Source organism: Brachyhypopomus gauderio, unplaced genomic scaffold, assembly GCF_052324685.1.
Source record: "Brachyhypopomus gauderio isolate BG-103 unplaced genomic scaffold, BGAUD_0.2 sc44, whole genome shotgun sequence".
Taxonomy (NCBI): domain Eukaryota; kingdom Metazoa; phylum Chordata; class Actinopteri; order Gymnotiformes; family Hypopomidae; genus Brachyhypopomus; species Brachyhypopomus gauderio.
In genome coordinates, this window is record NW_027506870.1 from 1,640,517 (window position 1) to 1,661,169 (window position 20,653).

The window sequence follows — 20,653 nt, forward strand, 5'->3', positions numbered from 1 at the left end:
AGCTGCGCGAAGGTCCACGCGGCGAAAATGACATAATCGCAGTAGCTCCGCCCGTGCGCGAGGGCTTTGCGTGCTGTCGATTCACAAGGTCGTGCACCTCCAGAGTTGCAATCCCCCCCAACAACTTTGGGCTTTGGGCTAGTTTAGGCTTCTGAGGGGCGGGTTTTACACCGACTTTGTGCGGGAAATATTTGTAGGACCTGGCAACCCTGTGCACCTCTCAAATTTTGTAACTTCGCGTGCGCCGCGCCTCAGCGCAATGAACAAAGTCATGTTTGCAGGATTCAGGCACGTTTAAAAGGTGGAATTCAAGCACTTGTACGTCACTTTAAAGGTTCATTTCAATAATACCCAGCACGTTAAACTTAATTAAGATAAATCTTTATATATACTCGTCTGGAGCAGGACTGCTTTCTAGAACATTTTACCATACTAAAACAAGTCGATCTAAGAGGCCTCTGTGCTGGGGTGTGTGAATGCGTCTCACTAATTCAGCTGATACCACTTGCCGTTGTTCTTAAATTGTATGTCTGTTTATGGTTATTTGTGCTTCTAGGCAAATGTCTAACTTGCAAAACACTAGGTAATGATACTGACTCCTGTAGTTTAGTAGTAGTCTGACTCAATGGTGTTTTGAATTCTGGCCTATTTGTACTATTCCCTAGGATGTATTCTGTGATCAGAAGCAAAGCACTTTGTAAGTCGCTCTGGATAAGAGCGTCTGCTAAATGCCGTAAATGTAAATGTAAATATATACTCGAAATAATTCGCTTTTTATCACATTATTTAATGGTTGTTTATTTTCAAAATGCCCAATCTTAACGTCTTCTCGTTCTCTCATGTTTCGTCCTGGAATTACAAGAGGCTCGTATTTGTTAACGTAATACAAGATAACTGTTCAGTCAGACAGATATTTGTTCCAGCAGCAAAAGCAACATTAAAGTTCATCAGGTAAATGTTCATTCCCGTTTTTGAGGGGTGTTTCTTATACTACCACATATCGTTTCGAACAACACTGCAAAGAAAAGCAAGTATAAACGCTTCCACCGTTCGCGGAGGTAGGCGGAGTCACGCGCTACGGTCACTATAATAAACAACCATTAAATAATGTGATAAAAAGCGAATTATTTCGAATAATTTCGAGTCCTATTAGCCTTGAATACAGTCGCGAACATCTCCACTTGTGTGTGTGGAGGCACTGTTATTGACGCACGCGCTCTCCGTGTACTGGGGGAGGGGGTGCGAGAGAGCAGCACTGCGTGCCGTTCTGAAATCTAATGTAGTTGCGGTTTATTCTCATGTAAACAAATGTGTGGGGCTCACCTGCCATGCGGGCGGAGAACGCAAAGACGATGACATCATCAAAGGGCCAGCTGTAGTCAGGGTGGGGTGGGTAGAAGGCCAGGTGGGCAGAGGCCTGCTTGCGCAGGTCCACCAAGATGGAGGAGTGCACCATGGGAACAGGAAAGCAGCCCCGCCTCTCCGCCCGCCGGATGGGCATGTACGCCGGCGTGCGCCTGTAGTAGCCCTGCGCACACACACACACACACACACACACACACACACACACACACACACACACACACACACACACACACACACACACACACACACACACACACACACGTTAATGAATGCCCATGTAAGCACATATTCACCCACACACACACGCTCATGGCCACAGTTAAAGACACTAACCTGAGAGGTCATGCCACACCAGAAGTTGGAGTAGGCTGCTCTGGAGTCCAACATGGGAGCCACCACCGTCTTATTCTCCCTCATCAGCTTCCACAGCACATCATGGTTAGTCAAAAGGTTATCACAGTCCAGCATCTAGAGAGAGAGGAGAGGGAGAGAGGGAGAGAGAGGAGAGGGAGAGAGAGGGGGAGAGAGGAGAGGGGGAGAGAGGAGAAGGAGAGAGAGGAGAGAGAGAGAGAGGGAGAGGGAGAAAGAGGAGAGGGAGAGAGAGGAGAGGGAGGAAGGGAGAGAGAGGAGAGGGAGAGAGAGGAGAGAGAGGAGAGGGAGAGAGAGGGAGAGAGAGAGGGAGAAAGAGGAGAGGGAGAGAGAGGAGAGGGAGGAAGGCAACATTGAGAGTAGCATCTTATTTCAATCATTGATTATAACTACAGTGAAATCCCTTCTCTCTGAAATACAACATCCTGCAGTGTCAGTATAGAAAAACTACCCATCAGGACAGACTGGACACCTTGCAACATCTCACTACGGTTTTCAGAATGGGTGCAGACACACACAGACACACACACACACACACACATACCAACTATAATTATGGCCATGCAGCTTTCTAGAAGGTAGGGTACAGTGAACTAAAGTGTCTTACATACACAAACATACAAAAGCCAGCTATAATAATGGCCCTGCAGTACACTGAAAGGCATGTACAGTGAACTAAATATGACCTCTTCTCTCTCTCTCTCTCTCTCTCTCTCTCTCTCACACACACACACACACACACACACACACACACACTCTAAGACTAAGTTTTGCAGGACAGTGCGCTAGTCAACATGAATAAGCCAATCAGAGAGCAACAGGTTCTGCTTCAGCCAGAGACTGCAGTGTGTTATAAAGGCTGGCAGGACTTGGCCACGCCCCTCTCGTCTATCTATAACCTACAGCAGAGGTGGAACTTGGCCACGCCTATTTCTCTAGCTATAGACCAGAGGTCACTAACAGGCGGACCGCGGTCCGGATCCGGACCCGAACGCAGTCCTGTCCGGACCCAATCTCATTCCTGATTAACTCTGTAAATTTCTATTTCCGTGGTCCGCAACCAACGGACCTCGGTCCGGATACGGACCCAGAATAAATTGTTAGAAATATTTTTTAATTTTGATGGGAGAATTAATTTTAAACCGGAGCATTTATTTCAGGGCTATTGAAAAAACACTCCGTCACAAGTGTTACGTGGAGTCACGTTACTGAGCGTGCTCAGATTCACTTCGCTGTGTCATGACATAAGGAACCAAGTTGTGGTTTCTGCCTAGTGGTGGGGGGGGGGGAGAGCAACCTACCAGGAAGTAGTCAGCCCACATGTCGCGTGCAGTCTCCAACGCCGCCTGGCGTAGCTTCATCACGTGCTCGTAGCGCAGGTTCGTCCAGTGCTTTGGCCCATCCTCATCTTCATACTCACTGGCAGGTCACACACAGGCATGGGTCACACACTGACTGTGTGTTCCAGGAGTTCAAGCATACTACACTACATAAGAGGACAAAAAGCTAACTAACCTTTTCCCCCTTAACTAACGATAAAGGCAAGAAGGCAGAAGTAGACTATGGCTCTGTCTGAAGTGCCATACTTCCCTCCTATACAGTGTGACAAAGCAGTATGCGATAAAGGGTAAAATGTCCGAATACATAGTATGTATTAAACAGTAAGTGAAATGTACTCGGGTGGCTTACTGAGTCAGCAGCCATTTTGAAATATGCGATTGCAGCACACCGTCGTATCCCATGATTCAACTTGAGCATTTAACTAAGATCGTGTGATGTCATATGTCATGTCATTGGTAAAATGGCGGACGTAGTATGTCCGAGGTTGTATGTTGTCGAATACTGAAAGAATGTAGTGCTTTAATGGTTGAGCAGAACATATTGCATTGAGACAGTGTGCACTGTTTAAGTATGCCATTTTGGATTGAGCCCATCACTAAACCAATGCCGATGAAGGTGAGGGGGATGGTTCACCTGGGCTCCTCCTGAGGCCTCCACTCCACATAGTGGTACAGGTTCTGCACCTTTGTCAGCCACTCGCGCAGGACTGCTGTTGTGTTGTCTACGTTGTGGTCCGTCGCCACCCTGAGAGACAGCAGATGGTTGAGGTCAGAGATACCAGCAGTGATTGCTGCCATCGCTGCAGAGTCAAACAACCTGCCGTTTTTATTTTACTGGAATAAAGGAGCAGTTACTACTGCTGCCTAACCTGTTCATAAGGTAAACCCAGAAACCCAGTTTTTACACCTGTGAAACCCCAGTCTTTACACCTGTGAGTGGGTGAGAGAGAGCTATAGCTGGTGGTATGCAGCTGCTATGTGTTTTGAGTCTTGCCATTATGTTCTCACACTTGAGTGGGAATTTCACAAGTGTGTCTCTCAGACACACACAGTTCTGGAACTATGTACACAAACCTTCAGGTCCAGTCTCATCCGAGATAAGACTGGCTAACATACACATTCACGTTGTTATTCAAACTGACACAACCACACACACACACACACACACACACACACACACACACAAACAGAATCTCCATTTCTCAAATTTAGCAAATAAAGGGAGTAAGCAGTCTAATGGTCTAGTGACAAAAACTGTGTGTACACAGTGTTCTCTGGATGAGCGATTTGCTCTGTAGAGAGAACATGGTGTTCGATGACCCACATTTGTGACTGCTGTGGAGGGCCTGAACATGGAATGTGCAGATGTGCTATCAGGCATATCAGGATACGTTAGCATGTCTCAACACGGCATAAACATGAACGGATTAATTAAAGGTCCAACCAAAAGAGGACAAAAGATCTTGATTGTATCAGCTTTTTGACTCCACCCACTAGCCACTCGCACACCCACCCACACTTCTATAGTTATGGAGAACATTCATGAATCAGATTCCATTCTCTTCAGCACCCTCTCATTTTTACTTTACATCCAGAGCTGCAGAAAACAGCTGTTTGCCATATGCTTCTCTGGGACTCGAGAATTCTTAGAACCAGGACTTCATTTACACCTGGTCTTTTAATTACGCAATAATACACGAGAGGGAGTGCTATAAAGTGTAATATTGGCACTGCTGTGCTGATCTACGGCACTCTGCCGTGGTTCTAAGAATTTTGTTTTTTTACTTTTAAACAGCGATAATGGAACTGTGGTATATTGAAAAATTTTGAGTTAAAGTGGACGAGAAAATACGACCTGTTTGGTTAAAAATACTCCGCCAGTTAAAATAGTTCCATTCAATGAAACACTGGAACAGCCTTACCCAATAAATATTATAGAGGTAAATATACACAAAAACAACTGTTGATAAAATTGTATTTATTAAAAATAAAGTACAACAATTATTGATAATGGATTTTACGGTATTAACTTCGTTTCTCTGCATTTCCAGCTCATCCAAATCATTGTTTGTAAGCGTGACAAACCTTGGCTCATTGGAGGAATCAGGCTGGTCATTTATAGCTTCATCCTCCAGTTTCAGATCGAAACAAATGATTTCGAAGACAACAGATTTAACGAACTCCCTGTAATTCATTTTGATAATGTTGCTACTTGTTTGTAGTTGCGCTGTTTGGCTTGTAAACGCTGCTTCGTTGCTAGGTTACCTGTATGTGGCGGAGTAATACATGGAGAGCTTCGGTTACAGTGCTATAACGTGTAATACTGGCACTCCTATATCGCCTCTCAGCCAATCACATTGTAGGGTCGGAACTAACTGTGGTATAATCTGGATTATATCATGACAAGAAATCTGACCAGGCCATCTGAAATCTGGTTGCACACCAGAACACCTCTAACTGCTTCTCGTTTCCTGTGGTTCTTGGTGTTAATGAGGCCACTCTGTAGTTTTGTAGGGCATTTGTAAAGGAACCTGACTTTAAAATGTTCATCCTTTTGTATAAGCATTAGAAAGATGAGTTTAAATTCAGACACAGACTGTTGAAACATTTGCAGAATCTGGAGGTAACATACTGTCTCAAGCAGACCACATCCCTGAGAAGCCGAACACACCCTTATAAAGACTCCCTGTCATCTGTACCCATCATGGCAGGAGGTAAACATTTCTTGCCATATCTGCTAAATAACCATTTTTAGTGACTATGACTCAGAATCAGCAGTAGATCTTTCTGACAGCAATGAGAGACTTCCCCTGGGGATCTCCCCCTCCTACACCCACACCAGCATTCACATCATCTGGGACAACAGTGGGCTTGTTCCTCCACACCAAAGCAATATGGTACTTTGCACAATTCTAAGTGACGGCAAAACCAACACCAAACTCTGCTGCTGGCCCACGTGGTTCTGTCTGCTCACAGAACAGCTTGTGAGTGTGCACGTACATACTTCAGGAGGTCCTTTTAGCAGCACTTACTGACTCCAAACCTTATGTTATGTTGCCAATATGTTGTACCAGGCCAACGCCAAACCAAAATACTACAACAAGCTGTAATCACGACTGGTTTTGAGGTTCTGCTGAGAGAGGAACCCAAGGAGAGCCTAACCCTGAGAAGCACGGTAGCTCCAGCCATAGCAGCCGCACAGGCCTGAAAGTGGGCAACTTCTGCCCGTCCACATGACCCCCAGACCACAGGGCTACAGTGCCAGAGAGTGGGCTACTCTAGACCTTCCTCATGTCTCCAGACCGCAGGGATTCAGGGCCAGCGGAGCACAGGCCTGGGTTTTGGAAGGAGACCCACACCAGTTCTCTTTCTGCCTTCCAACCCACCGCCACCCCACCTTGCCCCGCCCCCATTTTTTCACGTTATAAAAAAACATCCTCTGGTTCATGAGCTGTGGTACGAAGCATTTCATTTTAAAAGATTGTGAGTACTGACCAATAAACCACATGTTTAACACTTACAGCTGTTTAAATTTAATGGTAAATTCCAACGCTGACCCTGATGCCCAGGACCTACAGCTGTGTTGAAAACAAACTGACATAGATACCAAGAAGGACTGCTCAAAATGATGCAGGTGTCATGCAGACCTGCACGAGATGACAGACTCCATGCTGACAAGCACAAGATGTAGCTGAATGCTGCTACCCTCTGCTGTACACAAGAGGCCTCTTTAGATAAATATTTATAGCTTTCCACTTGTAAGAGTGGAGGCCCTTAATGGAACTGAGGCTGAGAAGCAGAGTAGTGATCTCTCCAAGTCTCACGCTGAAAGAGCTGATGTGCAGATCATCAAACCCATGCAGACCTGCACCTCATCCGTGCCGCTCACACACACACACACACACACACACACACACACACGTGCTCCAGGGGACAGAGCAGTGGAGCACGTGGAGCCACAGCATGTTTGATCTGGTGAGCAAATATGTGGAAAATGAGCTGAACGGTGTGGCAGGGGTTATGGGTCACAGATCAGGTCTTCACCACAATCTACAGACATAAGGTTCTGGCAGGAAACATACTAGAATCACTGCGTACGTTTAGCAGAGCTCCCTGTCCTCTGTAGCGCCCTGTCTCAGAAGGTAGCAGCTCTAATCATGGGTTCAGGTGACACAGCAGTTGTCCACAAGACAGCAGCTCTGCAGGAAGATTTCTGAGTATCCCACACAAACAGAGACTTAATGGATGTGTTTTACAACAAGGGATACAGACCCTTTTACTCCACTGTGTGCATGTGTGCAGGACTGACAGAGACAGAGAGAGAGAGAGAGAGAGAGAGAGAGAGAGAGAGAGAGAGAGAGAGAGAGAGAGAGAGAGAGAGAGAGAGAGAGAGAACGTGCAAGTTAATGTTGCCGCAGGGGAAGTTTTCAGTTCACCCTTCCACTCTCACTCACTCACTCACACGTGTATTGCGTGATAGATACCTCTTATGCTACATTTACAACAAATGTTATAGATGTTTTAAAGCGCGCAACATTTTACCAGCTGGCCTTTTCTCTCCGCAGATCGCGCGCACGGAAAAAGCGCGTCCGTAGGAAAGAGGGCGCGGGGCCGAGTGGGATGCAGCCCAGAGAGAGAGGGGGAGAGAGAGGGGGAGAGAGAGGGGAGAGAGAGGAGAGAGAGAGGAGAGAGAGAGAGGAGAGAGAGGGGAGAGAGGGGGCGTGAGTGGGTATGAATGAGTGTGACTGTATGAAGTTTGGACACGTCTCAGCTCGCTCCCGTCCCCCATACCGCGGGCCACGCCACAAGCCCGTAAACTGGAGATGAGATTTTGTTACGCTACGTATGCGTAACCCCCCCCCCCCTCCAGACGCCCATCATTCTGAATGAATCCCTGCACGGCAAAATTCGTAATTTATCATTAATGTTAAACTAAGAAAACTCTGTAGCAGCTACGTCGCCATAACTAAATCTTATACGATGTGAATAAATTATATTATTCAACCTACATGACTTTAAGCCCATCTAACGGTGAAGTGGCACATATAAGTCTGCTTCTCCTTTTCACATGAAAATCAAACGAACTAAACTAAACGTTGCACTCGGGACACTGCTGCACTCACCACACAGCGATGCGGTCCTTGGGGTAGTTGAGACGATCGATGCAACCAAGGAAATGCGGCAGGGAGTGTTCCGAGTTGCGGCACACCAAGCCTAGGAACACTCGGGGCGCCAGGAGCGGAGACTCCGGACTCCAGCGCTCCTCCGGAAAGTAGCCGTGAGCCGGCCCCACGAAGAGCGTCGCTAAGACGGTAGGCAACAGCAAGACGACCCGGTGCATGGCAGGACAGAGAGCAGGGGGGAAATGACGGGAATAAGCGGGAGACGAGAAGAAAAAAAACAGCAAACCGAATTGACGCGACTGGGGACCCCCTTTTCGATTTATTACCCACCGACAAAAAATGTAAATCCACGTCGGAAATTAAAGGGGACGCGGAGGACGAGAGGTGGGGATATTGTGTGTCTAGCGGTAATCAAAGTGCAGATTGATAGAGAATGGCACGTGAACGCACGCGCGACACAAGGAGAGTCAATCAAAACATAAAGTACAAGACCGCCAGCGTGTAAAATGTACGAGTGTTCTGCGCCTTTAATTCTGCTACCTTCCCTTTAAGAACAGCTGTGCCCAGTTAGAATATGCCAGAAAGTTTCGGCGGAGTGGTGAATACAACGTAGCGTAATGTAACATGCTTTTAGTTTAGTGACGCTTGCCCTGGTAGCCCATTACCAACGTCGACTCTATACATTGACTGTAGTCATTCTCCCCTGGCATACAATGCTTTCTCGTTAGCTAAAGTTTAAAGACATTTTATTAGACCGATGTATTATTTAAGTTGAAATTACATCCATACGAGGTTTATTCTTCTGAATACAATATTTTGATTTTATTAACTTTTTTTCTGCATTTTGACTGGCGAATTATTGTACTATATTACCTTAACTGGTATCCGCTGGTTAACGTGCGCCTCCCAGTGGAGCGATTAGGAGTCACCAGCAGCCTATACCTTTCCTTTTTTAAACACGCACAAATGTTATACAAAATCCGGCTAAAACCACATCTCCACCTCATATTTTCATTCATAATTTTCTTTGTTCAGGTTTGTTCAGAAATCAATTTGGATTGTCCACACATGGAGTAGCTGAATCCCATCACCAGGATCACCAGCCGTTCATCACACATTATGCCCGGTTCACACTACACGATTTTAGGCTGGTTTTTCAGTCGCCGACTATTTTTGTAGATCGGCGACAGAAACTGGTCGGAGGCTAATCGGGGATCACTCGGCGCTCGCTCAGTCGCGTTGTGTGAACTGCTGAAAGACGCTCGCCGACTGGTCGCAGACTCATCGCAGACGCCCGGCAGATGTAGCTACAGCCAATGGGAACAGCGTCTAGCTACAGCCAATGGGAACAGCGTCTAGCTACAGCCAATGGGAACAGCGTCTAGCTACAGCCAATGGGAACAGCGTCTAGCTACAGCCAATAGGAACGCGGAGAGAGAACCGCGGCACTGCTGAATATATCTCTGAAGAATGTAAAAAACTTTCAAGAATGCTTTCAAAACAGTAACCCAGCAAACACACAAAATCCTCACCTTTCTTACAACTTTACTACAACACTGTGTTTAAGTTATTGTGACAGCACTGGAGAAATAGTGCGATTGATTATATCTATGTTCACTGCAACGGAGAGATGAAATAATTCTGGCAACTTGGGACTATGGAGTGTTTAAACGGTAAAAAAAGAATAATAACGAAAATGTGGAGTACATGTACATTGTTTTTTTCTTCTACGTGGTGTTGCTGGTTCTGGGAGAGTTTCATTTTCGTGTTCTCGTGTTTTTGGACGGCAGCCAGATGAGTCGGCGATTCCCCAGTCGTTCCCCAGTCGTGTAATTCGTGAGCCCGCGTCGACGATCAGTCATGTAGTGTGAAAGCGTGAAAGCCACAACAACTGAAAGACTCGCGATTACAGCACAACCAGTCGTGTAGTGCGGACGGCACAAAAACCTGACGACTGAAAAGTCGTGTAGTGTGAACCTGGCGTTACACGTCATCTTGCCCAGAGTGAGAACTCGAGCTTAATGGCATCTCTGGCTAAAAGCATTAGGGCAACTTCCACAGCGACAACAAATACATTTCTATAAGTATCTTAGGACAATAGTGTCTGCTAAATGCTATAAATGTAAACATCAGTCCATGCCCCGCCTCCTTCTTGATCTTGTCCTGCCCCCGTGACCAGTCAGAACCACTTTCTAATGAGGAGGAGAAGCACTAGCAGGAAATGTTCGCACCATTTACAATACCTTTTCATGCGTTCTCCTGTGGAGAGAAAACGTTCTTTACTTTCTTTGAATCTCAAATCACACATTATCTTTTATAGTTGTGTATTCATTTTTGTACGATTGTTTCTGTCTGTCTGTCAATCCATCTATCTATCCATGGCTTCTTCTATAGAGGACATTCTTTTGTGTCCAGTGTGTTTGGAGATTTTCCTGGACCCTGAGGTACTTTCTTGTGGGCACAGTGTGTGTCAGCGATGCCTGCATCTTGACAGCTCCACTCCTGCCTGTTCTATATGTCACTGGGTGACTGAGCAGAAACCAGTGGCTAATCTAGTCCTGAGGACCACCTGTGAGGCATACCTGAGGGAGAAGGAGAGAGAAAGCAATGGAGGAGTGAAATGTTTTCAACATGGAGAGAAAATCAATTTTTTCTGCCAGACAGATAAGGAAACTATATGTTCAGAGTGCAGGAAACAGACACACAGCTCTCACATAGTACAGCCTCTGACACAGGCTGTACACCAGTGCAAGGTAAGAGAGAAAGAGTCAGAATGGAAGAGATACAAAAATATTGAGTAAGATTGTATATAAATGTTGCTGTCTGTGTGTGTGTGTCTGTGAGATGGGGGCAGAGATTTTGCACGATTGTATTCTTGCTGTTAAATCTAATGTATAGAGGCTTGCATACATTTACAGATTATTAAAATATTAGTAATCTCTTATCAGAATTCTTGTGTATCTAACATGTTAAACATGAAGTATAAGATGGATGTTCCATTTAGATGAAATTAAGTTTTATTCACTTTCTTTTACGTGATCATGATTATTTAGGGTCAAGTGAAAAAAGCCCTCCGTCCAGCTGAGAAAGCTCTACAGTCTCTACAGAACGGCACCAATCCACACGCTAAAGCCATCACACACATTCAGGTAACACTGGGACAAATTATATATGTATATATATTTTTATATGTGCATGTATAAATAAATAAAGTTTTCTTTATTTTCATTAGTGGCATTTTCTCTTTCAGTCTCAAGCCCAGAGGACAAAGAGGCTTATCAAAGAGGAGTTTGCTAAATTTCAACAGTTCCTCAAACAGGAGGAAGAAGCCAGAATTAATGCCCTGAAGGATGAAGAAGAACAAAAAACGGACAAATTGGAAGAATGGATAGAACGAGAGATGATTTCTCTCTCCAGCACAGTAACAGCAGTGCAAGAAGACATGGGGAATGATAGTGTCACATTCCTGAAGGTAACCATGGTAACCATGCGTAGTTAATGCTGGTGGTCCAAATGAAATAGTTGCATAAAAAACTAAAGATATGGTATATTTTAGCTGCGCCATAACTCAGCTCAAATGAGAATTCCATGCAATGCAATAACCCCTCTTTTTGGGCAGGTTTTGTCTGTCTATGTCCATGCATATATTTCCGTGGGTGTAGTTCTGTGTTAATTCGTCGTACCTGTTGCATGTCACGTCACCGATATGTGTTGCACTTGTTCCTTGTTTATGTTGGAGCATTTAATGTGTGTCAATGCTGTGCCCGTTGTTCATCTTTGTTAGTTAACTCCCTGTTGTGTTTGTATTTATGATCATTATTGCTAAGCGCAAAACATGCTGTTAATAAACGTCATAGTGTTTTTGAAACCAATGCCTCGATCTCAGATACTTCCTCAGTACACAGAACTACAGTACATAGAAACAGTCACATAATAAATGTCACATAAAAATAGGTTTCCAAACAATTTGGGATGAGTAACATAATTATATTTTCTTATTTTCAGAATTATGACGGTGTCCTGCAGAGGTAGTTTTGATCTATAGCATATTCCTAAGACATCCATATTCACAAACATGTTCCATAATCTGCTCACAACAAAAGAGTTCCTGAGCTTCTGAGTTTGTTTACGTTTCAGAGCGAAGTACACAGTGCTGGATCCAGAGGTGCATCCTGGAGCCCTGATTGATGTGTCCAAACACCTGGGGAACCTGAGATTCAGAGTGTGGGAGAAGATGAGGGACATCTGTCCTCACTGTGAGTATATCTGTAGTAGACCTGCAGAATCTGAGATACCGAGTGTGGGGAAAGATAAGGGAGATAAATATGTGCTTTCTGTTTCTTGCTCTCCACAGACCCCGTGGTCCTGGACCCCAACACTGCACCTGCAGACTTTTCTATAGCAGATGACTTGGTGTGTGTGAGGAAAACTGCCCATGACCGCCCCATCCCTGTTCCCCATCGTAGGAACCGCCTGGTGCTGGGATCTGATGGTTATGTTGATGGTCATGTCTGGGATGTGGAGGTGGGAGACAGCAATTACTGGATTCTCGGCGTGTGTCGGCGCTCATCTGCGACGGGCCTTCTACAACCTTTGACCCCTGGAAATGGCTTTTGGGGTCTCAGCCATGATGGGCATTCGTATAAGCTACTGGGCTCCAGCATTAGCCTGGACCTAAATATTAAACCCAAAGTGGTGCAGTTGCAGCTGCTGTCGGGATATGGTTCATTTGAGAGAGCAGTGAAGTTCGTGAATGTCAGCACTGGATTCACAATAGCAAGCAGTCCAGTGCCTGAAGGCACAGAGCTGGTCCCCTTCCTGATCCCAGGGTCTGTCCTCCGCATACTGCCTGACCAGAAAATTGTTCCTGGGAAGATGCAGCCCAGAACTATAGACCTGCCCCTCATCCTCACAATGTGTATTATTGGGCTATACCTAGCAATAATCTGGGCCCAGTATATCCCCTTAAGATCTTCATAAATGGGAGAGGAAGTTTTCACTGTGGTAATGCAGCACTGTAGTTTTCTTTCATTTATAGATGTCTTTACAGCGCTTATGTTACAATGTTTTGGGGAAATGTGGCTCAACGATGTGCTTTAGAGACGCTACATTAATTGCTCCGTTCTAATGTGAATTCATAGAAAGGTCTTTTGTAACAACCTAAGTGTAGGACACCATTAATCTTGATAAAAGCAAATGGGATAAAGAATCTGAATGACTTTTATTTGTGATGCGTGATGCATCCTGGAGTGATTTGGAGGCAAACGCAAATGCGGTGAAGACATAACACAGAGTGAAGATGACAACAAGAGGCACAAGGAACAGGGAAACAACACATGACTGACAGCTGGGGGCAGGACTAGCCATAACATTTGTGAATGTGAGTAATGTGAATGAAATTTACATGAAGGTCAAGCTATGAAATTATCAAGATTATGGGTATTTAACTTTCATTCTTAATGGCTTAATCTGTTGTAAACAAATTACATATTATGGGGGCAATAAAATATAAATGCAATATATAATAAGTTTGTGTTAGAATGATTGATTTCCTTCTACACTGCACTGATTATAAGACATGAGACAGGTATTCAAATATTATTCCTGTTATACTTGTTAGATTGTAATGTATCATTGTTTCTTTTCATGCATGAATTGAACATTAGCAGGTTGAGTGCTGGTTTTATATTACATTGTGTGTATGTAGAACAGGAAAACAATCAAATTCAAATTTATTTATATAGCGCTTTTCACAACACGTCACATGAACACAGAATATTGAATACAGGATGGTAGACAGCAATTCACATTTCTATAAAACTGTCTAATGGGGTGTGAGTATGGTGACACACTTATCCTGAATAAACCTTTTCAGATGGTAGTACTCCTTCAAAGGCAGTTCATCATGAATTACTAGGCAACATGTTGCCCCTGGTTACTACTGACTCACTCAGCCTGGGGAAGAAGGGAGTTGCTCCTCAAACTGGTTTACACACACACACACACACACACACACACACACACACACACACACACACACACACACACACACACACACACACACACACACACACACACACACACACACACACAAGTGTTTTTGATTCTCCTCCAACTGGTTTCATGTAAATGGAACTACCTAACAAACCTTATGATGTGCTAATCCTGACATTTTTGGTCTTGCTAGCTTATTATATTTTATTTCCTTCTTCTTTTTTAGCTTCTAACAACTTAGATTTTTCACCTACACTTTTTTATTTTTTAGGTCAGCTTATCTTACATGAGCTGAAGAGCAGTGAAATATGAATAGCACAGTCAGAAACCCTGATCTGTGGGAGATAAACTAACACTGTGTTTACAGTGTAGACAATGTAGTAACACACCCTCGCTAGAACAAATGCACACCCTAGCTTACACAAAATACAGAAAGTACATAGAGCAGAGTATTTTTCCATCCTGATGAAACAAGATCCCCTGGAGGTCTCCCACCTGTGGCTGTTTTTCTGCTCTGAATACACCCGACTTACAATTGGCTTGACGGTTAGTTAGAGGGTTGAGTCAGGTGTTGGAGTGAAATGTGCAGGGTTTCTCCATGAGCAGGACAGGGAAACATTGACCTGAGGTCAGTGATGACAACAATATGAGTGACATGTCCTTACTCGGAGTATACCTGCAAAAAATCTGAGGAATCTGAAATCATTTGCTTTTTTTTTTTTTAAACAGAAAACTGGAAACCAGTATACGTAACAAAATGGAACTCCTGCATATTTCTACATAGCAGATGACTTGTGTCTGTCAGGAAGACCACCCAGTTCATCCAGGAGTGTTTCATTGCAGGCTGGTTCTGCTGCACGTAAGACATTGATAAAAAATTTTTAAAACACACTTTGTGCTCCAATTTGTCTGTCTCAAAACTCTGAAACCATCTTCTCATTTTTAAAACTTCATCTAGATCATTACTTCATCATTACTTTAATAAGTTTCATTACTTCATAAGGTGAAAACATGAACCAGCCTTGTCAGCCTTGAGAAAAATGTAGATGGAATGTCTTTGAGGATATAACCATGATGGTAAACCTCCAGGAAACTACTTATGTACACAGCAAGATCATTTCCAATGTTTGTTTCCTTCTAAATTCAAATCATCCAGTTAAATTCACTTCTGCCCAAGGGGCGGGGCAAAACTGGATCTGGCAAAACCCACAGCAATACCTTCACTATGCATTCAAGTTTATTTTTCAAGTGCAGAAAACTTAAATTGGAATTAAATCTTCATATTGTTCTATTGATTTTTAGCATCTGCCGTTGACTTGAGTGTCCTCCATGTCCTCCATGGCTTCATCACTAGAAGATGATCTCTCTTGTCCAATATGCTGTGAACTTCATCAGAATCCTCAGATGCTTTCCTGTGGACACACGTTCTGCTGTCGATGTGTCCACAAACACTGGAAGGCCAGCTCTGTGTATACCTGTCCACTGTTCCTTAAGCATGTCCACAGGGACCAGTGGCCAATCTGGTACTGAGAAACACATGTGAGACCTACCTGAGAGAGAAAGACAAGAAAGAGAAGGACATTGATGGAGAAGATGAATGTCCTCAACATGGAGAGAAAATCCTGCTTTTCTGTAAAACAGATGAAAAGGCCATTTGTTCAAAGTGCAGGAAACAGAGACACAGCTCTCACAAAATACAGCCTCTGACACAGGCTATACAACAACGCAAGGTGAGAGAATGCAAGAGAGAATGTGAGCATGAGAGTGAGAGGGATAAAGAGGGAATGAAAGAGAGAGGGAAAGAATGAGTGAGTGAGAACTGATCAACAATCAAACTTTAATGTAAGTCAAAGGGGTTTGTGACTGTAATAATGATTAATACAGCAAAATTAAGGCTAGAAAAATAAATGCCCTTTAATACATATAAGGGAAGTGCTTGCGAACTCAGTGCCAGCACCTAAACTTATATTTAAATATTTAATCTGTGATTAAAATCAGCATCATTTGTAATAACATGCTGTACTTCTTGTGAATCTGTGCAGTTGGAAATGAAATCAGAGATGTGACATGACTGACGTGATGTGGGGTGTGAGGTCTTGTAGACACCTAAAGAAAAACTATCTGTGTAATTTGATATTTCTGGCTGTGGCTTCACAGAAAAAATCCAACACCAAAGTTTGTAAACCAGATCAACACAGAAATGCACCACACAAAGAAAAGATTCAGGAATCACACATAGAAATGAAAACAGCTGTTCACAGAGGACTAACAAACAAGAATGAACAATACACATATTAGCATAATCTGGGGCGGGAAAATGAAAGGACAAAGGGCGGAGACAAGAAGGCTGCGTAGCACTTTTGCCATAGGAGCCATGACACCAGAGGGTGCGCTAAGTATTCGTACACTTTTTCTTAAGAACTCTAAGGTACACATGCAAAAATCTGTTGTCATGTCTCTGGAGGGCCATGTGAAGGAGGCAGTCCTTCCTGCTGAGAAAGCTCTGGAGTCTCTACGCAACGGCACCGCTCAGAACACTCAAATCATCAAATACATTAAAGTAAGGAAACAATCACTATTTGTTTTTTCATTTTATGTCAAGTCAAATTTTTTATATTTATATAGCGCTTTTCACAACACACGTTGTTACAAAGCAGCTTTACAATCTTATGGGTCCAGATCCCTAATGAGCAAACCAAAGGCGACAGTGGCAAGGAAAAACTCCCTATGATGGTGGGGAATAGGAAGAAACCTCGGGAGAACCAAGACTCAAAAGGGAACCCATCCTCTATTGGGCGGCCCGTTTGTAACAAAGCTTTGTATGTAACAAAGCTGATGCCAATTGTGGAAGCACAAATATTTAACTCTGTGTTATATGTTTTATATTCAATGCATAAAACACATACACTGTAAAAAACAGAACTTAAAATTGCTCACCTTACTATGATTTTTAGTTTAGCTGAGCCAAAAATTTTTAATTGCACCATAAACTATAACAAAGTAATTGGATCGGCTTACTTTATTGAGTTTCTTGTTAAAAGTTGATCTGACCTTACAACCTGCATTTTCAAAATATACAAATTGTAGTTGAAGCCTAGTTAAGGTCAGGCCAACTCCTCTGCGCATGCTCAATTTGACTCCTTAGTTGAGAACGGGGCGAGGTTTGCGATTTCTGCCAGAATTGGACTCCGGTCATCTTGAAATGGATTTCACCTGCGGCAAGTGTTGCACACTTAAATGAAAAAGGTCCTCAAGTGTGTTTATTTTCAATAGGTTCGTTGTTTTATTTGCATTTCTCGCTCAGTACAATCCAGCTCCAGCGTTACCACCGCTACCTCTCCTTTGTCACGTGACCCGCTACTGGCTTCTCAGATCTTAGTCTGGTCTTTTACTGCCATCTTCTGGTGATCAAGTGCAACAGCACGATTAAACTAGATAACCCATCCAACTCATGACATAACGACCATCAAAACAGAGAATGAGGATGAGGGGATAACAAAAAGACCACCGTGGGGGGGTCCACTACACTCTCCCCTGCTAAAATTAAATGGCGTCCCGACATTTCCCACTTTGGTTCATACTGCTTTCAGCAGTTTGATTGCTTCCAGGTTAGAGTCCCATAACTAAGACACATATCTCATAACAGATATCACATAACATTTATCTCAAATTCAATCTCATGTGTCCAATGGAGGAAGTCATTGTGCACTATGACCACCATCCATTTCTCCGCAGTGTCCACGGGTAGTCTGCCTTAGCTGGGAAAAGGATGACCTTTGACCTAGAGCATATCAGATCTTAGAATCTCACACTTCACACATTCGAAGTACTGAACATCTCATCCCCTCTACTTGCTTATGTAAGAGTCTGTTCACAGTGACAATAGTAATTATACTTATTTGTTACTTTCTCCTACCAGGGCTAATCCTTCTTCAATAAAGCCGCAGTGTGATTCTAAGTGAACTGTCTCATCCCTTATTGAACTATTCTTTCTACATTAACTTTTACTTAAAATATTTGCATAAACATCAACTAACAAATAACTACACTCATTAATTAAACTAGAGTGCATGAACATAACTTGAAGGCCAATAGTTCTAAGGATTTCTCACTGACAAGAACTAAGTGTTGGCAGTCCTAGAGTGTCATATGTAAGCGTTCTAGGTGCATATCTTATTCTGGAGGGGTACTGTCTTGCAGGCGGGGAGGATGGTGGCGACACCGCTTCCTCTCTCTCTGGATCGGCCATCACAGTCTACCTCCTCTCGCTCACCCACTTCTTGTTCTTCCTCCTCACCCGCTGGCTCTGCCATGCCACCTTCTTCCACCGGTCCTGGTTCCTCGACTGGCTGATGTGGGTGGAACTCCATGGCCTCCGCTCGCAAGTTGCTCGGTTGCTCTGCAGGCTCCTCTTCTGGCCAGCCAGCGATGCCTCTCCAGTCCTCCTCCTCATAGTCAGATGAAGGCTCTGGTTCTGTGTGGTGTGTGGTCCTTGTTCTTGTCTTATTGGTGTGTCCTTTCTCAACTCGTCTCTTGTCAGGTTTCTGTGTCTCGAACGGCAAGAAGTCGCAGGGAAGCAGTAGTTTCCGATGAAGCACTCGAATGCGACCCTGGCCATGTCCTGGTTTCACTTCATAAACTGGACTTTCTGGGTGTTTTCTCTTCACCACTACATGAACTCTCTCTTCCCAGAACGATCTCAGTTTTCCCGGCCCACCTCTTTCTGTGAGGTTTCGGATCAGGACTCGGTTGCCAGGATGTAGTTCTGCTCCCTGAATCTTTCTATCGTAGAGTTCTTTTCCTCTTTTCCCACTAGCCTGTGCTGCCTTGTTGGCCAACTGGTATGCCTCCTCCATTCTGATCTTCCAGTTCCTTGCATACTCCTCATGAGACACACTTCCAATCACTGTGTGGAATGCCGAACATACGGTCGATGGGCAATCTCGGGTTACGACCAAAGAGCAGGAAGTAGGGGGCATATCCTGTGGACTCGTTCCGGGTGACATTGTACGCGTGAACTACTTTGTCAAGAGAACTTTTCCAGTCGGCTTTGGCTTCATCATCCAGGTTACGCAGCATGGCCAATAGGGTGCAATTAAAGCGTTCTACCTGACCGTTCCCCTGGGGGTGGTAGGGGGTTGTGCATGTGCCTGAGATTCGACAGTACTTTTGGAGTCCAGCAAACAGTTTGTTTTCAAATTCTCTCCCCTGATCATGGTGTAATTTAGTGGGAAAGCCGAATTTAAGGACAAAGTCTCCAAAGATTTTTTCAGCTGCTGTTCGAGCGCTATTGTTTTTGCAGGCATACGCTTGTGCAAAGCGTGTAAAATGGTCCATGACCACTAGGATGTAATCGTATCCTTCTTTGCACTTTTCTAGATGGAGGAAGTCAATTGAGACCAGCTCAAAGGGGTACGTTGTCGTGATACTAGTGAGTGGTGCTCTTACTGCTCTCTGGGGTCTTTTACGCTTCACACAACTGCACACGTTGTTAATGTGGTGCTCTACGTCTCTCTGCATGTGTGAACAGAAATAGCGCTCACGGACTAGATGGAGTGTCCGTTCAACACCAAAGTGAACCATCTCTTCATGTAACTGGTTTAGGGTTAGCGGCCAAAACTTCGATGGCATCACTAGTTGTGTTCGTGTAGATGTTTGGCGCCGGAGAATGCCGTCCGTGTCACACAACAGTTTAGTCTTCTCTCTCGCAAACACTGACAGCTCACTGTGTGTGTCTCTGACCTTAGGCCACCGCTGCTGGATGACACACTGCTTCACCTGCTGCAGCAGGGGATCCTCCTCTTGTGCTGCCCTCAACTCCTCGGGGGAGATCTGCTCGGCTGGGTCATTCTGCGCTTCACTGCTCGCCACCGTGATTGCTGTTGTGATGGCCAGTGGACACAGGAGCGGTTCTCTTTCTTCCTGCTGGACGGACAGACCTTTGGAGAAACTGGACAAAATTTCAGGCTGGATCTGGTGGGAGCAGGTAAGCATGTACTTCTCTATGTCAAGAGGCATTCTGGATAGCCCATCTGCATCAGCATTAGACTTCCCCGGGCGGTACTTAATAGTAAATCTGAAGTCTGCTAACTCGGCCACCCATCTCAGCAATGTTACACTCAGTTTGGCAGTGGTAAGCACATACGTTAGAGGATTATTATCATTATATACTACAAAGTTTGGAGCATAATACAGATAATCTCTAAATCGCTCACAGATGGCCCATTTCATTGCTAAAAAATCTAGTTTACCAGAGTGTAGATCAGTGGCGTGCACAGACATTTTGGGGGGCAAGTGCTCGGGGGGGTGAGTGGGGTGGGGTGGGGGGATGGGGGTTGAAGGGCACTTTTTAGCGCAAATAAAAAAAAAACTACAAGCACATGTTGAATGAAATTTGACTTTTATTTGTAACATTCTCTGAACGTGAGTTTTCAATGGAAAAAAGTCACGCAGCCAACTGAT

General features: G+C 44.3%; 2 protein-coding genes across 6 annotated transcripts in view; one reads left to right on the forward strand and one right to left on the reverse strand.

Moving 5' to 3' along the window:
• colgalt1b (collagen beta(1-O)galactosyltransferase 1b) overlaps positions 1-9,445 on the reverse strand; it is a 14,722-nt gene extending 5,277 nt beyond the window's left edge. The window contains exons 1-5 of one of the 2 annotated variants that reach the window (XM_076985951.1): positions 9,071-9,445; positions 3,709-3,819; positions 3,036-3,153; positions 1,699-1,833; positions 1,324-1,528 (exon numbers count right to left, since the gene is read on the reverse strand). In XM_076985951.1, coding sequence (XP_076842066.1) covers positions 1,324-1,528; positions 1,699-1,833; positions 3,036-3,153; positions 3,709-3,819; positions 9,071-9,216 — 715 coding nt within the window. In that variant the 5' untranslated portion in view covers positions 9,217-9,445. Of the gene's footprint in view, positions 1-1,323; positions 1,529-1,698; positions 1,834-3,035; positions 3,154-3,708; positions 3,820-8,197; positions 8,811-9,070 lie in introns of those variants that run through there. The other variant, XM_076985950.1, reaches the window with a different exon arrangement.
• Positions 9,446-9,683: 238 nt separating this feature from the next.
• Positions 9,684-20,177, forward strand: trim35-1 (tripartite motif containing 35-1). 4 transcript variants are annotated; one of them, XM_076985956.1, is made up of 11 exons: positions 9,684-10,420; positions 10,613-10,950; positions 11,251-11,346; positions 11,448-11,669; positions 12,203-12,225; positions 12,335-12,453; positions 12,552-13,577; positions 14,921-15,050; positions 15,150-16,751; positions 19,571-19,603; positions 19,939-20,177. In XM_076985956.1, the coding sequence occupies exons 1-7, from the start codon at positions 10,393-10,395 to the stop codon at positions 13,175-13,177; spliced, it is 1,452 nt and encodes a 483-aa protein (XP_076842071.1). In that variant the 5' UTR covers positions 9,684-10,392; the 3' UTR covers positions 13,178-13,577; positions 14,921-15,050; positions 15,150-16,751; positions 19,571-19,603; positions 19,939-20,177. The 4 variants fall into 4 exon arrangements, with proteins under 4 accessions (XP_076842071.1, XP_076842068.1, XP_076842070.1 ...); XM_076985953.1 differs by lacking the exon at positions 19,571-19,603 and having other exon boundaries at positions 9,684-10,950; XM_076985955.1 differs by lacking the exon at positions 19,571-19,603 and having other exon boundaries at positions 9,684-10,950; positions 15,150-15,921.
• The last annotated feature ends 476 nt before the right edge of the window (positions 20,178-20,653 follow it).